This window comes from Melozone crissalis, unplaced genomic scaffold (genome assembly GCF_028551555.1).
Source record: "Melozone crissalis strain CALT ecotype California unplaced genomic scaffold, PUWL_Pcris_2 ptg000004l_1, whole genome shotgun sequence".
Taxonomy (NCBI): domain Eukaryota; kingdom Metazoa; phylum Chordata; class Aves; order Passeriformes; family Passerellidae; genus Melozone; species Melozone crissalis.
The window spans coordinates 40,304,578-40,321,449 of NW_026535782.1; the positions used below are offsets into that span (position 1 = coordinate 40,304,578).

At 42.8% G+C, this 16,872-nt stretch overlaps 1 protein-coding gene across 2 annotated transcripts; it reads left to right on the forward strand.

Annotated features, from left to right (window-relative positions):
• Positions 1 to 259: 259 nt before the first annotated feature.
• POLDIP3 (DNA polymerase delta interacting protein 3) lies at positions 260 to 14,976 on the forward strand. 2 transcript variants are annotated; one of them, XM_054271394.1, is made up of 9 exons: positions 260 to 386; positions 3,621 to 4,008; positions 6,348 to 6,425; positions 8,277 to 8,372; positions 10,176 to 10,358; positions 11,206 to 11,283; positions 11,875 to 12,004; positions 13,191 to 13,257; positions 13,592 to 14,976. In XM_054271394.1, the coding sequence occupies exons 1-9, from the start codon at positions 328 to 330 to the stop codon at positions 13,764 to 13,766; spliced, it is 1,254 nt and encodes a 417-aa protein (XP_054127369.1). In that variant the 5' UTR covers positions 260 to 327; the 3' UTR covers positions 13,767 to 14,976. The 2 variants fall into 2 exon arrangements, with proteins under 2 accessions (XP_054127369.1, XP_054127378.1); XM_054271403.1 differs by having other exon boundaries at positions 6,351 to 6,425.
• The last annotated feature ends 1,896 nt before the right edge of the window (positions 14,977 to 16,872 follow it).

Genomic DNA, 16,872 nt, shown 5'->3' on the forward strand with positions numbered 1-16,872 from the left:
ACACGGCTCCGCACTACCTCCACAGGTCAGGGCGAGCGCCGCCCGAAGCGGCCTCTGGCTGGCATACAGTGGCCTCAACATAGCGTTCGGTTCTTGTCCCCTTTCGCGCCGCGGAACCGCTGCTACGGGCCGAACCGAGCCGCGACGTGCCGCGCCGTATGCAAATGAGAGACACGGCGGCCGCGGGGAGTTGTGGGGCGCCCCGGCGCAGTGGGCGGAGCCCGGGCGGGGCCCGCCGGACTTCTGGGGGCGGGGCGAGGAGCGGAAGTCGTGCGGTGTCACCTCCGGGACTCGCTCGCTGCGTCTCATCGTTGGGGCCGCGACAAGATGGCGGACCTGTCTCTGGACGAGCTCATACGGAAACGCGGTGTGACGGTGAAGGGGAGGTGAGCGTTTGGGACGGCGACGCAGCGCCTCGGGCCGGCGGCCCCCAGCCGCTCTTCGAGGGTCCGTTCGGGTGGCTCCGCTCCGGGGGCTGCGGGCCGCAGCTGTCTCGGCGCGGCCCGGCCCTGCTCCCGCCCTCGCGTTCCCATTGGCTGAGTCGCGGGCCTGCGGGACCGCGCTGCCGTGCGATTGGCGGCGGCGGCCGTCACTCAGGGCCGGGGCGGGGGTCGGGCCCCCCTCTCGGCCCCTGTGCCTGGCGCTGCCCCGGTGGGGCAGGAGCGCTCAGCGGCCCATCTCCTCTCGGTCCTTTCGGGACTCCTGGCGCCGTCCCTTGTCTCGCTGAACCTTCCGACTTGCCTCCTGCTCGTCCCCGCCGATTAACCCAGCGCTGCTCCCTGTAGCGGGGTGGGCGCCCCGAACCCCGCCGGTAGCGGGCCGCAGGTGTTACCCAGGCGGTGCCCGGTGCCCCCGCGCTCCCGGGCGCGGCTCGGGGCATTGTGGGAGAGCCGTGGCAGGGCTGCTGGTGCTCGGGGAGCCGTAACCGACCGGGGCCGCCGGGCGCCCGCGCGGGGGAGGCTGCCGGGCATGGGGCGCAGCGCTGCCCGGCTCTCGGAAGGTGCCGTCCCTCCAGCGTAGTCAGTGGGGCTCCGAGCGACTGCCTGCAGTGGCTGAGAGGACGTGGAGCATGTTGCAGATCGGAGCTGCAAGGTCAGGATGTTTCTTTGCATGGCAGATGTCTCCAGTGTAGGCTGGGCCATTTGCTTCCACAGTTGGCAGTTCTTACCTGGGTTCTCCTTCGGCAGCTTTTCATTTTCCCTTTTGCCGTAGTCTCGTAATGCTTCTGAAGAGCTTGTCCCCCATCTCTGTTAGCTCAGTGTGCTCTTGTTTTGTTGGATTTTTTCCCTTCGTTTTTTTTTTTTTTTTTTTTTAATTCATTAGTCTTCGTTTTTGACTCTGAATGTGTATACACTTACATGTCTAGAGTAATATTCTGAAATATATCTGCCAACATATACTACCAAAACATTCAAACATATTTAAATCCTAGTCTAGACAAAGCCTTGGCTTTGCACTTTCATTCATGTTATCCTGCATATTTGGAAGAGTCTTAGTCTGCTTACTATGTCCCAAGTACCTCCTTTATCCCTTTTCAAATCCCTCCCTAACTCTCATTTCTTCCAGGAATTCTTCCTGCTTTTTTTTTTTTTTTTTTGCTGAGCAATAATCTCTCTGCAGCACTGTAAGAATTGTTGTGCCCCACACTCTTCTTATATGTTGTGTTTAGCTCACTTTATAAATTCCTCAGGTAGCAAACTTGGCTTTGTGAAGTCTGGATAAACTGAATAAAGTTAAGTCATTATATGCATGCTATTCAGTAGTCTAGATGAAATAAAAAAATTCACTAATCAAATGTGCTGGTCCATAACATATTCAAGCCAGAGCTTGGAATCCTGGAAAGTGAGTTTGATGTTTGAGATCTGCTTTTATTTCAGGTGCTGTGGCACAAATAGCTAAGCAGTTAATGCTCTTGTAGGGTAAGCAATTATCTGTGAAAGAGAGTTGCTTATTAGGATAAAGACACCAGAAATGGTGTAATCTTCAGTTTCTTAACCTATTTTGTTGAGTTTTGTTATCAACAGTCTTAACTAATTCTAGTTTAAATGTTGTCACATACATTTCTGGTTTTACTTTGGCCTCTCTCGTGAACCGCTCATCCAGCCCTTTGCAGCGCTCCAGCTGAGTGCTTCCAACATGGCTAAATAAATGTTTCTTAAAATTGCAAGGAAAGTCTTGCTTTGGCTCTGTTGCTTTATGGTATTGTTAGGTTCCTGTGTTCTGAGTTTATTTTCATAGATGGTCTTAATAATCCTCCTGTTTCTTCTAGCTGGTTTGCTTTGCCTGTAGGAGAGAGCAGCCATAGGACTCTTAGGTAATAAAATGGGGCTCCAGTCCCAGCTTTCCAGACATTTAGACACAAGAATGAAAGAGGCAGAAGCAGAGGTTAAGTCTTTCATCTCTGAGCTGGTTGGGGTTTTTTGTAAAGATCTCTCCATTGAAAATACATGGCTTTAAATAATGTGAAGATTGTGGAGTTAGATTGGGAAATACAAATATAAGGGTGCATGAAGAATTGAAATAGCACCATAATTTGGTTTTGTGATACTAACCTTTTGATTATTACAACAAATTCCAAGTATCTACTTTTAGACTTTGTAATACTGGACAACACATTTCTGAAAGCAGGTGAACTTTGTAGCCCTATATTTTGACTTTTAAAAAGTCAACAGCAAGAATATTTTTTCTCTCTCTTTTTTTTAATATGAAGAAACCCAGTGAAAAAGAAAAAACTTTAAAAATACTCATCAGAGGAACTCCATTAAGAAATTAGATAAATTTTTTTGTTCTTTGGGCAGGTTTTGAAAAGGTGTATGAGACCTGTAACAAGAAGGTAGTTCTAGCTTTCACTCTGTGTTGTGCTGCTTTTTAGGAATACTTGTCTACAAGTACAAATGCTGTCGTTTTTGTGGGCTGTTGTCTTTCTGTGCTCAGTATTGTAATAATGATATGCTTAAAAAGTACAGGCCATCAAGTGCAGTAGTTCTTTTATTAGATTAAGGAAGAGGCAGTCATGTTAAAAAGTAATTTGACTAACGACTATTCTTTCTGGAAGCTAATCAACCTTGAAACTGGTGGCTTTGAACTAAGATTGTTACTGGTGCTTGTACATACTAAAATTTGAGTTGCTGTCCTCCCACAGATCTCAGCTTGCTGCCCAGAATTCTTGAATTCATGTGTAGTTGCATGTTTCCTTCATATCAGGATGTATTAGTGAATTATGGAAGATGCTTTAGCAGACCTGTTCACTCCTGAAACTGAAAAGTCTGTTCCTGTTCCTCAAAGGTTGCCCCAAAGTACCTGAGTTGTTGAATTTTGTGTAAATGTAGTATGTACTTAGCACAGCTGAACTCAGCCCCTTTAGTTTGTAAATGTGAGCTGAGGGGTGGATTTTGGAAATAAGTTCCTTAGCTGATTATGTAGGAAAAAAAAAATCCAGCATAAAAGAGCTTAGGAGTTCTACTGTTGTATTTGGATGTCCAACTGGAGTGGATTTTTGTGCAGTAATAATGAACTTTTGTTTGCAGCAACACAAATACTTTTATTGACACTGTATTGACACATAATGCCTGAAACTTTCTTTTTCTTTTTTTTTTTTTTTCTCTTTTTCCCCCCCTCAGACTTAACACAAGGCCAGTGTTTGGAGGTGTAAGATCTCGCATTGGGATCCAGCAAAATCTTCTGAATAGATCATCACCAGCTGTGAGCTTCCAGCAGACTTTTGATGCCCGACAGAAGATAGGACTCACTGATGCCAGGCACAAACTGGGGGTGAAGGATGCCCGAGAAAAGCTGCTTCAAAAGGATGCTCGCTTCAAAATCAAAGGGAAGGTGCAGGATGCTCGGGAGATGTTGAATTCCCGCAAGCAGCAAAGTGTGGCTGCTGAAAAGGTGACCAAAGTGGTGGATGCCAGAGAGAAGATCAGCTTAAAAAGGAGCACTCCAGCTGCTATCAGCCCAGCTATGGGGACAGTAAATCCAGCTGTGAAAATCACCAAAACTATTCAAGTAGGTGAATGAGTCACCTCTGAGCCCCTCAGTTACTCTACAGCAGTGCAGTAGACATGATAATACTTCAGTATGTTCCTATGGTTGCAATAGAGGCGAGGATGATACTGTTCATTCCAGCCCATGGGGTGGGATTCTCATCCTTTTGTGTGTCCTTGCAGCTGCTTGGGACTTTTTGTAGAATCACACCTCTCATTTAAATTTTCATTTTAATTTTGGGCCCAAAAAGACTAAGGCAGAGCTCCTGACAGCATTGAAAGAGATGTCTTGAATGGTTAAGTAGTGTCTTTCCTGCCTGAATGCAAACAAAATGATGCAGATTTTTTGTCATTCTTATACTGCTCCTCTTTGCAAGTCTGATGTGGAGGATTGTCCTGTATAGATAACTGGTTTATCCTAGGGGTGGAACAGCAGTTTAGAATATGCAGCTGTGTTTGTATCTAAGGAAATTTAAAATTCAATGAGCCATTCTACAATTTTTTCTTTTTATACTTGTCTGGTTTCCAGGGGTTTGCCTGATCACATGAAGCATTCCTGCTGAGGCTCAAGATTTATTTCAATTGTATTATAATCAGTTGATCACCCTGACCTGCTGATTTCCTGGGCCAGTTTTCTGATTTCACTTTGCTGTGTGCGTAGCAACTTGATTCTTAGCCAGCTTCTCTGAGAAACTCCTGCTCTTGAGCTGTGTCTGTTAGATAGAATGTGTGGAGCCAGAAGGGAAATTTCCAGACTGTTGGGATTGTTGTTTGAGTGGTTTTGCTCCTTACCTCTACAAGCATGGAACTGAAGTTCTTAGTTTACCTCTTTCATTTTCAGTCTCCCAAAAATCAGCAGTGTGCTCACTCATACCCAGGAATTTGTTGTCACCACTTTGAAAGCCTAGATGATTCTGCTTTCTGTTCAGCTGTGGGTTTAACTGAAAAGAAATGTCAGACATGTTTCTTCTGCAAATGGGCCTAGGAATTTTCCCACTAGTCTGCAGGTTTCCTGCCAGGCTGATGCAAGGAGGAGGAAGGGCTCTTGAGGCAGTAAGAAGGGCTGATGGCAGAGCAGTAGAGCAGTCTGTTCAGCAGTTGTTAATTAGGAGGGTGATCAGTATTCTTGCTGTCCTTCTGAGCCAAATTACTGGCGTTAGCCATGAGGAATTGAACATCTACAAAGTTTCTAGGAGTTAAAGTAGTTTCCAGAGACTTGGTGCAGTAGCTCTTTGTTCTGACCTGGTGTTTTGTGGGTTTTTGTTTGACTTGTTTTGACCAATAGTATTTTCTGTTTGCTACACAACATAGTGCAAGGGAACATATATATTTATACATAGGGTATCATGGTGATTCAGACTGTAGACAGAACCTTGCACATAAGCAATTATCTAAAAGTTTTGAAAAATATTTGTACTGAAATTCCAAATTGCCCCTGACCCTCCTATCTTCCCAAACATGGGAGTGGAATCAAACTAGTGTGCCTTGATTCCAGGCACAGCATACAGCTCTCAATGTGCTGTCCTGAGATCTTGTTTATCATGAAGCAAGGAAAAATCTTTGAAACCAAAAAATTACAGTAGGTCTGCTGATGTTTCTGTAGGATGGGTATCCTTGTTTCTTTGATTAGCACATTGAAACATGAGGTGCTATGGTATAAATTGCAGTCTAGAGAAAATGCAAATCTGAAGATTTTATTACCTGTGTGGACTATTTTGGTGAGAATATATATTCTTTAATGGACAGATTCCAGCTTTTTCAGAAAAACAGAAGAGCATTTTTATGGGTTTTGTGGCATGATTTCAGTTATTGATTAGTACAGCTACATTCCCTACCTCCTTCTGTTGTGATTTCCCTGTTTCTTGGTCTAATGGGCTGCGCACTACCCTGTGCTGCATTTTATTCCACTACAGCTTATTCCAGCTTTAGTGCTAAGGGACAGTGAATACTTCTCCTTTTGCTTGATGGAGATCTGCATGTTTAGTTACCTGTAGCATGAAAGAAGACACAGCTACTTTCTGACTTACCCAGTTCATGGTTTTGTATTGACAGAAATGTAGATCTAGTAGTCCTGACAGGACTGAAGTTAACTTCCCTTCCCAGTAATCTTGGAGTAAACCCTAACTAATTTGAATCCATTTCTTCATGTGGTCTTAGATTTTAATTTAAGTGAAGCTATCTCATATTGAACATATCACAGGAAATACAGGTGTTACCCAGGAGCATATTGTGGTAATGTATTTCAAAGCAGGGAAGGTAAGTTTTATATAAGTGATCTCAGGTTATTCAACTAAAGCTTTGATCTTCTGAACCTGGTGGACTGTAATGCTTAATGCTTTGGTTCTTTATCTCTAACTGTAGCAGAAGGCTCCAGTTCCTGGACACTCTCATCCAGCAGGAATGAGGATCAATGTGGTGAACAACCATACACATAAACAGGTGTGTACCTGCTCTTTACTCTTTGTTACCTTTAACAGGGAAGAAAATCTGTCCATAAACATTGGCAGGTGCAAAGAAAACTCTTAAGTAGGAGAGAAGAACATTGGAAAGTTCTCCATCAGCTTAGCTTTCGTGTCTTGTGTGGTTAAAATAGTTCCATGGTAATTGAGGTTTTCATTTAGTATAATTTATCTTGATCCCTAGTGTACTATCCAAATGAGATACAGGAATGAGACATAGATATTCCCAGTTTTATCTCTATGCCAATGGTGTATTTTTTCCCTAGAGGCTGACCTCTAGCTCTGATATTTTTGTATAAATTTCTTATGACATCACATCAGATCAAGTTGTTGGCTGTTTTGATTCACCATGCTGCCAGCCTCTTCAGAGAGAGGATGTGACTGCACATGGTCAGATGTGCTGCAGTGAGGTGGGAGAGGGTATAACCTTCCTGTGAAAGCTGGGCCACTGCTGCAATCCTGATAGGGAGTGATGTTGCCTAGTATTCTGATGTACTTCCAGAGTTCCCATAGCCATTATCAAGCAGATTTTGAGAAAGACCTTAGAGTATTGTCTTTCTGGGATCAGTTTTAATGGATTTTATCATAGCCCCCAGCCATTCAGCCACCTTACTACCTTGGGTGCTTTCAGAGAGGAATTGGATATTTTTATTACTTATGTTATTGTATGTGTATACACAAAGTATTCCATGAAATACTGGAAAACTGGCATTCACAATATCATGTCAGGTGACTTTTTTGCCATGATTATCATAATTTTAGCTATTTGTGTATGTTACCTTTATGCTGGCCTGCTACCATCACCTATCATAGATGCTGTTGTTGAAGTGTCTTCATTATTGTGATCTTATCACTGTAAACGTGGAATCCATTTCATTTTGTCTCAAGCTCAAGTCCATTGTCCTGCTCCCTAGTGTTTTTCCCAGCTCTTTTATTTTCTGCACAATTCTCCTCGGTTCTCTGGCCATTTTCAGTTTTTGTTTTTTTCCTTCATAGCATTTCTGTCACTGGAACAACTTCCTTGCTTGTAAACCAAAATCTTGCTGACTGTGGACAACCCACTGATTTTGCAAGCTCTCATTGCTAATCCCTCCAGTTTTCTTTAGCTTTTTAGTGAATTAATGGGAAGCTATTTGCAGTTGTGATTTCTTATGTTTTGGGCACTGCTATTTGTGTCTAGACTTTTTCTTAATATTATTTTGAGTCAACGAAAAAAATGCTTGTATAGGAGCTCACCTCAGTATTTTAAGGCAAGGCTGTGAGTGTTAAGCTGAACTGGAAAATGAATTATTCATTCAGTAAATCTCTTAGTGCAGTGTCTTCTAGGGCCAGATGGATATGTCCTGTGATAAGGAAAGCAGGCTATTCAAAAGGAATGTTCTGTTTAGATGTATTCAGCAGGCACTTGTTTAGTTTAAAAAAAAAAAGGAAAACACCAAACAAACAAAAAGAAACCCCACCTCACACCCCCAAACTAATTTAAAAATCACATGCACAGGTGTCATCTGTAAAGGTAGGAGGGTGCTAAAATGTAAGACACTGAGGCTCTATTCCAATAATGTAGCTTCAACAGTCCTAATGAGGTCCAGGAGAAGAGGGATCTGTATGTGATTTCACTATATCTAGGGAAACAGTTTTACTGTGATGTTTTTGGAAAGAAAGTCCAATAGTTTTTATGCTGATGTTTTGACATGGACTTGTGTACCTGAAACTAAAATGCAGTGTAAATGTTCATTAGCTGAAGATGGTTGAAGGCAGGAGAGAACTCCCTATTTTTGAAATGTCTCAATGAAGTCTGCCTGCATGTAAACTATTGCCTTCTTCACTTCAGGGTCTGTATGACACAGAAGATGATGAGGAAAGTGTCTCTCCCCTTCCTAGCAAACAGATGAAAATCACCACCACAAACAGTTTCCTGCACAACTCGGTAAGGGGTCATCTGAGCAGTCTCCACCATGCCATGCTCACATTGCATGGACACTGAGGCTGTGTCTTTACAGGACTTACCTATCAGACAGTTCTTGTAAAGCCTGTAAATGAAGTTTTCTCCTCAAATATTTGCTCTTCAGCCTACCCTTCCTTTGTGCCAATGCTTCTACTGTTATTTTTGGAACAGAGTTCTTTTAGGGTAGCTGGTTTTATGGGCTCTCAGCAGCTAGAATGTGTGCTTTCTGCCCTGCTGGCAGGTTGTTGTATCCTGGCTCTTTCTTGCTGAGGAAGTGCATCAAACTTGTTTTGTTACTGTTTGAGTAAACCAGCAAGGGAGGCTTTCTGCTGCTGGAGACTGGGCATCAAAGCAGGAAATCTCTTGCCCTGCAAAAACCGTAGTAGGCATCTTGTTGGGGAGGACTGTTGCTCTGGAGAAGATGGAATTTCAGTACAGACAAATGTAAGGTCCTGCTTTTGGCATGGAATGGCCCTCTGCTGCTTAAACTGAGAACTGACTGGCTAGAAAGCAGCAGCAGCTCTGTAGGAAGGAGCCTAGGGATCCTACTGTGTGATCTGCTAAGGGTGAGTGAGTAGTGCATCCTTCCAGAAACAAAGGCCAACTTTAGATAATTAATCAAGGAAGATAATTATTCCTGCTTGACATTTTAAGAATGCATCCAGAATTCTGTGCTTATCTTGGGGCTCTGCAGTACAAGAAAGACTTGGCTGGAACCAGTTAACAGGGTGGTCAGAGGGATGCACCATATTATGCATGAGGAGAGTGTGAGACAGCAATGTCTCAAGGCTGCAAGGCTATAGTGAGATCTGCAGTGAGAGTGAGTCCACTCTCACTGCCTGGAAAAGTCAAAACCCAGGTTCTTTTCAGGAGTGACCACGGAGAAGACAAACCAATAAATGTGCTGCAGCAAAAGAAATTCTAGTTGGTGAAATTCTCACAGTATTGATCAGCATCTGGCACAGGGACCAAGAGAGGTTGTGCAGTCATCATTCTTGAATATGCAGTGCTTAGCTGGATAAGGCCCTTGCCAGCCCTAATGTGTGCTTGAAGTTAACCCTGCTTCAGACATGGGAGTTGGGCACAGGTTTGGTCTAAGTTATTCTCTGGTCTTGTAAAATCAAATTCATGTGGTTTTACCATCATGCAGGCACTGTAGTACCGTGATTACCCCAGGAATTCATTTCCTTGTGTGGGTATTCAGAATAGAACTTCTGGCTATTTTTGATTCTCAAATAATCTTATTAAGGTTTTTTGAGGGTTTTTTTTTTTTTTTTTGCAGGAGTAAATTTGTTCTTTCCAGTGTTCACAGCAGCTTCCAAGCACAAGTTTTAGTCTGGCATTAAACTCACATATTTCTGCCTAAGTTCCATCTGTTTGTGTGCCCTACCTTGGTGATTCTGAAGAATTACTGCTTTTTGTTCTGTGGATTCTCAGTCTTACTGTTAATGAGCAATCTTTGTGAACTTTTTATAAAAGTACTTGAAAGTCTGCAGATGAAAGGAGCTTTTCAAATTCAGATCATATTGTTAAAGTTTGTTTATGAAAAGTATGAAAGCAAAAAGTGCTTAAGAGGGAAGTGCTCTTTCTGGATAAGCATACCTTTTAATGTTTATGCCCAGAAACCTACACTGATTTTTTTTCTCTGAGCCTTTTGAAAGTCTAGTGTTGACACTGGGAAGGACATGCAATGCATACTAGTAATACTCTGATGGTGGTGCTTGAAGAAAAGTGATGGCTTTTGTAGGCTGTAGCTCTGAGATACTTTCTTTTTTCTTCCTGTAGACTGGTCTGAGCAGCAATAAATTCTCTCTGTCCAAGACTGTTCCCCTGACTAAAGTGGTCCAGAACGACACATACACAGCTCCACCTGCAACTGCCCCTCCTATGCGGACAAAGGCCTTGGCAAACATGTCCCGGACCTTAGTGACAAAGGAAGTGCCTCCAAAAGAGCCAGCACCTGTTGAGGTGAGCTCAGGGAAGGGCAAAATGCTCTTTATGGAAGTCTCTGAAACATCTGAATCTTGTTCATTGGTCATGTGAGCAGCTCATTTGTGCCTGCCTTTCATCATTAGTTCTGGGATGTCATCAAGGTTATTCTGATAACTGCAGTTCGTGTCCCAAGAATTTGAAACCTGTGTAAACATCCTTTCCCTGCACATGATCCTGGAGGAATCCATATTATAGGGAGGTGGCAGTTATTGTTTGGACACGCCTTGGTGGCTTTCATGTCCTTAGGAGTAGTGTTTTAACACTGTTTGATACATTGTATGTTGCTTGTCCACTCCAGCTAGCAAGGAGAAAAGAGTTATTCCAAATGTACATGTTTTCATCTACACATGAGAACTCCCAGGCAGTTTGTAGACAGCCTGCCTGGAATTGCTTTGCCAAACTGCCTGATATTGGGTACAAGTAACCCACCAGGTGTTCCTAGGTATGCTGAGTTCAGCATGCTCTTGAGAGGCTGGAGCTGTATATTGGGGTTTGCTGGCTGGTGTAGAGTACAACAGAGACAGGCTATTAAAAGTGTGGGCATGACCAGAGTACTGTGTATGCAGATTAAGTTAATGTTATTCTTGAGAATAAGAGTGAAAAGTTACTTCAGAGAAAAACTAGCATGGAAAAGAAGTTCCTTTTTGCTGTCAGGTGAGCTGGGCTTTAGTAAACATTGATATTTCCCATTACTAGCTTTAGCTTTCTCCTTTGTGTGTGTGTACAGACATTCCCAGACATATCCTTAGAGACTTTTTATTGCTTTCTCTGCTGTGCTGTATTTTGTGCCAGATTTCTGTGATGCATTTGTTTGTGTTGGCAGCTGGCGTTCAGTCCTTTGGAAGGCACAAAGATGACCGTAAACAATCTGCATCCTCGAGTCACAGAAGAAGATATTGTTGTGAGTGTTGCTTGCTGCCAGACTGTGCATGAGTGACACTTCCTTTCTGTGTCCTGCCCCTTCTGATAAATCACTTGATCTATGGTGAATGCAGTGAGGAGGGGTGTGATGTGGGTTTGCTGTCCGTGCAAAAACTTTGAGGGTTCCTGATTGTTTGGGGACACTTTTTGTTTACAAAAAGTTTGTTTACACTTTTTTTAAAAAGTGTGTGCTTAAGAACATGGGACAAAATCCCACAGAGTATTTTGAGATACCTGACATCACTTAGAAGAAGAGTTCACACCAAATGATTCTTCTACCCAAACTTATGCCCCTATCCAAATTATCAAGGTCTTCCATTCTCACCGGGCTGAGAATGAATCTGGTCTTTGTGCATGAAAAACATTACCAGGTACTGGCCTTGAACTTCCCTGCTTGTGTGCTCTCTATTACTAGTGCCAAGTACTTATACCATAACAAACACAGTAAGACAAGTGTCCAGATCCTGTCAGGTATTTAATAAGCAGGATGGGTGGTGTGATGAAGCAAGTAAACCCTTCTCATGCAGTGCCTTTGATGTGACCATGGTTGTGACTGACTCTCTGCCCTCAGGAGTTATTCTGTGTGTGTGGCGCCCTGAAGCGAGCCCGGCTGGTGCACCCTGGTGTGGCTGAGGTAGTATTTGTGAAGAAAGAAGATGCTATCACAGCATATAAGAAATACAACAACAGGTGTTTAGATGGTAAGTTTGATGCCAGAGTTGCATGTAGGATAAATAAATCAAGAATGGCTTTTCCACCTGAGTGGAAGGTTTAAAAGTATCTTAGATGTTAATATGCTAGCAAGAGAGAAATACCAGAAAATCAGTTCAAGAGCTAGATGAGACAATTACTGCTGTGTGACTAGCTGAATATATGCACAGTTTATTTAAATGCAATTAAAAACCCCACCCACATTTTCCTAGAAAAAGAAGGTTGAGAGCTGGAGGCAGGGTCCTGATGAGTCTCCTGCTCTAACTTTCAGATGTAATTCCTTATGTTTCTAATTTGGTACCAAGAGCTGGAAGGTTGTTGCAGTTGAGACAGAGACAATTCAAATTCAAAGCAACACTCCATTTTCAGAAGGCTTCAAACTGTTTTTTATTATAACATCCGTGCTTTTAACACATTCTTACAAAACTCATAAGTTTACACTTTACTCATTGGTCACAAGAGACAAAGTGCTTATTGGAATAGGCAGTTGCAGGTTTCTCTTATTTATCCTTCTTTCTCTCTTGGTTTCTATGTCAACGACCTTGGTAGAAAATTCTTTCAGGGGTAAACATGGATCCTCTTATCAGACATCTCTCTGGCTCACTGAAGTCACTGTAAAACCTCTTAGACAGAAAGTCCTTAGGAGGGCATTACCTGCTTACAGAGCTGCTTGCAAAGTACAAGTAAAACTAGTATTTGCAATAGTTTCAGGGTATACTCAGAAATATTTTGAATTGGACTTGTAAAATAGTATCAGATTCTCCATAAACTTTGAATCATGCAATTTTATATTTTAACCATGTCAAACTGAAATTATTGTTGAACTGTTAATTTTTAGCTGGAAGTAGGTGCTTTTTCTTTCTTTAGATGAATGACATGTTATGGATGTCAGATGAGGAGCAGACAGCTAAGAATGGGAGATCCACTTGTGTCCCTGCTAAGGGCTTCATACTACTGTGTAACTCGCTAATTAGTATGATCCTTCATATGGTACTGAGTGTTACAGTGGCCCTCTCTTCTGTTGCTCTGATTCTGCAACAAAAGATTATCAGCTCTTTGTTTCTCATGTTTTCCCAGCATGTTGAACTCTGTTGCTTGCACTGTTGTGTGATGTTTCAAGGATCTTGCCTTACCCCACTTCTGATAGAATGAATTTTGTGTTTTGTTTTTATATAGGTCAACCAATGAAATGCAATCTTCATATGAATGGGAATGTCATCACCTCAGACCAGCCTATATTGCTGTAAGTGTCCTTCAGTGGGGAAAAGGTCCAAACACTTTTGCAGGTTCTATTTTGAGAATTGTTGTCCCTTGGATTTTCTTTCTCTCTCCTTCTGTGGCACAATATGTTGAGTGGAGTGCAATGTAGCTTGACTACATAGTGTTCTCAGCCTTGAGGCTCAAAAATAATCTGAGATGAGGATATTTTCTTGTGAGAAAAGCATATTTAAAACCTTTATCTCTCATATTGGTAAGGGGGAAACACTGATAATAGTAAATGCAGACACAGTGTTAATTTATTTCTCATGAAGAGAGGTTAAATACTGCCTTTTAAATTCTTTTTTTTACTCCTCCAGCCGATTGAGTGATACTCCTTCAGTGAAGAAGGAAGGGGAACCACGCCGGTCAAGTGCAAGCGCCTCCTCAAATCCCCCAGCTGAAGTGGACCCTGAAACTATCTTGAAGGCACTCTTCAAATCCTCAGGGGTCTCTGCCTCTGTGCAGCCCACAGAATTCAAAATTAAACTCTGAGAGGGGGGGAGCAAGCAGTGGACTGGAAAACTCATATAAGCTGGGGGATGAGGAAAGTGCAGGAGTGCAGATGTTGTTTGCATTTGCCTGTCCTGAAATTTTTTGTTTTCTATGATCGCTACCTTACTGTACAATAGTGTTTCCTCTTGTGTGTGTACTTTCTGTTTTCATAGTTGGAGTTTTCTTCCATGATTTTTTTTCCCAAGAGAATAACCTTCCCCTTCTGCCAGTAATGTATTACCAAGCATATACCATGTAACTCCATCCTTTACTCCAAAGCCCCCAGTGGCCATTAAAAGTGCACATAGACTTTGAGGGAAGGAGTGGTGATCTCCTTCTGTTTTCTTCTGACTGACCTTTAACTAAAGGGTGCATCCCCTTGATTGTCCACAGGCAAGGGCACCACGTTTTTTCTGAAGTTGCTGCGCTGGGTACAAAGGCAGGTTGGGCTCCCTCCAGAAAGGACTTGTGTTCATTTGGTGGCATAGCCATTCCTCCTGGCTGTTGGACGCTTTCCTGCTCAGCAGCTGGGACGTTGAGAAGGAGCAGGAGAAGCTGAGCTGCCCTCAGCGTGCCAGCAGAGACATCAGGCAGGAGGGACGTGTGCGCGGGTGCACCGGCCATTGTGCTATGGGCAGGGCTGTTTCAACCCTGGTAGTGCTGGAGGGTTGTTCTGGCATTTGTACAAGGAATATATTTGCTCTGGAGGGTCAGGCTCAGTTGCTCTCCTCTTTCTGGACTGAAAAATTAAGAACCAGTTGTGTTCAGAGCTAGAAGAAACCCAGTTCTTTGACTCCCATCAGATTATATTGCCTCCTCCTGCTGATGCACAGACATGAGTTTCTTCCTTGCCTTCTAACTCAGCCGGTCTGCTATGGAAAGGAAGGACCTGAGACCCTTTTCAGATCCTAACATACACAAAGTCATGTGTCTGAGAACTTTGAGGGGTGCTATTTGGGCATTGTTTGGCTGCTGTGCGGTTATGCTGCTGGCATGCCTGGATTTGGAGGACGATGGCTGCAGTGTGTGGCCTCAGGGAGAGGTTTAGGAGCAGCGGGCAGTCAGCGCTGTGTCAGGAACACCGGAGAGCAGTGGCAAGTCCCGTGCAGGGCGGCGAGGACGTGGCGTGGGCCAGCGAGTGTGTGTGACAGGCCACTAGGTGGCACTTCCAGTTCTTCCCATTGTTTGTACCGCATTGGCGCCTTGCGTGTTGAACCACACGCGTTTGTGTTTGTTCAGACTGTATTGGAAGAGAGGAAAGCTGAGAGCAACTTCCAGAACTGGGTTGGGGTTTGAACTTGATCCTACTAGTTGAGAGACTAACCTAATCCATTCTGTTCAGCTCTGCTGAGTAGCTCCTGTGAGTCCAGATTCTGTTTCTTGGACAACCCCATGTTTCTTTTGCTTTCTTGTTCTGTATGAACTATTTCTTCTATCTAGCTTGTGCAGACCATTCCTTAATCTCACTGTGTCCCTTTTAGCCATGGAAATAATAAGGACTTGGCAGGACTTGTTTTTCTGGAGTACTCTCTTTGATTTGAAGGCCAGCGACACCATGATTGGTGGGGTGCTTCATGTGAACAGCAGATGTTTGTAGGGGAGGGGACCTAAGACAGCTATTGTTCTCCTTTTTTAGATTGCCCACCAAATACATGTGTTTTAATAAAAAAAAAAAAAAGGGGAGGGAGGGGGAGGAAACATTAGGGATTGGAGAAGATAATGTATTACCTGTTTCTGAATAAACGTTTGTTATACAGAGAGTGGATTCTAAGCCTTTTTAGATGCTGTGAAGCAACTAAAGCTAAGTGGTGGTGTTCCAGTATTGAGTCAATTGCTCTTTTTAAGTGAACGTGGAAATTTCAAAATTGATAACGTGATGAAGAGCAAGAGGAGCTTATGGGTAAGAGAGCTGTTACTCATCCACCTTTTAGTCTGGATCATACAAATTAGCAGCTGACTCCTGCTAGTAAATTGAAGCCATTTGTGTCCATGTAATTCCAATTCTCTTTTTACAGAAAAAAAAAAAAAAGTAGCCTTTGTTACTGACAGCCTAGTAATTTAAAAAGTAATTTTATAGCAAAAACAGCTCTGAGATCAAGGTGAAGTGGGATGCTTTCATTACCAGCTAGACAGCTGTGTAAATGGGAAACATGTATTGGGAGTGCATCTCTTGCCTCTTCTGAAAGAATGGGGAGACTCAAGGATTTTTTAGATTAACAGATTCGTGTCTGAAAAGCCAAGTAGCAAGATGCATTTTAACTTACTGTTAAACTCTGCCTTGTGTTTAGGTTATCTGAGGGTTTATGATGGCCTTTACATACTTCCTTGAAGTACTGTCTGCTCTGTTCCAAAGCTCTGTGATCTATGGCACCATATTCTTATTTTTTACAAATCAGTGAATTAAGTGGGTGTCCAAACACAATGTCTTGGTGTACATTGGTGTTCTGGTCTTGGTCAGCTCTTTAGTGCACCATTGCATGGCTGCTTCTGCTGGGCACTGAAACAAGAGTAACTGTTTATTCCCAGTTCTTATCTGGTTATTCCCAGTCCTTTTCAGGTAATTCACCTTGGCTCTCCAGTTTCTCCTGGACATCCTGCAATTGTTATGCTAATCATGATTTTGAACCTACCACCTTCTGTCTACATTTATCATCATGCAACATGGTTATATTTTTGTGTTGTTTTGGGGTTTTTTTCCCTTCTGGGCTGGTAGAAATTATAAACTTGTATTTGAAATAATAATTGCCTGCACTCTGAATTAATGTGCGTTAATTTAGACATTAAATTAAATGGTTGGCCAGGACAGGTGGTAGGTAATTTGTAATAGTGTTTCTTTTGTTTATTTTGGGTTTCTTTTATTTCAAAAATGTGAGGACTTCTGAAGTGATGCCACAATGTGCAAGTTTGGTATATTGTCATAGCTTTTGCGTGTACCTTCCAATAATGATCATTAACTTGATATTTGGTTGGATCAGTTCTCCATGTCGTGTCATATTTTGTCACCTCCTACATTAGCCTTGCTTCAGTATTTTTAAAATGGTTCTGTCTTCCATTACAAGTTCGTCTGCAAAGGTTTTTTGATTTTTTTTTTTTTAATTAACAAGAC

Bases quoted from the DNA above. Each gene is read 5' to 3' on its own strand.
- POLDIP3 (XM_054271394.1), top strand. From the start codon at position 328: ATGGCGGACCTGTCTCTGGACGAGCTCATACGGAAACGCGGTGTGACG. The intron at 12,005-13,190 runs GTAAGTTTGATG...GTTTTTATATAG, and splicing joins CAACAACAGGTGTTTAGATG to GTCAACCAATGAAATGCAAT. The intron at 13,258-13,591 runs GTAAGTGTCCTT...TTACTCCTCCAG, and splicing joins TCAGACCAGCCTATATTGCT to CCGATTGAGTGATACTCCTT.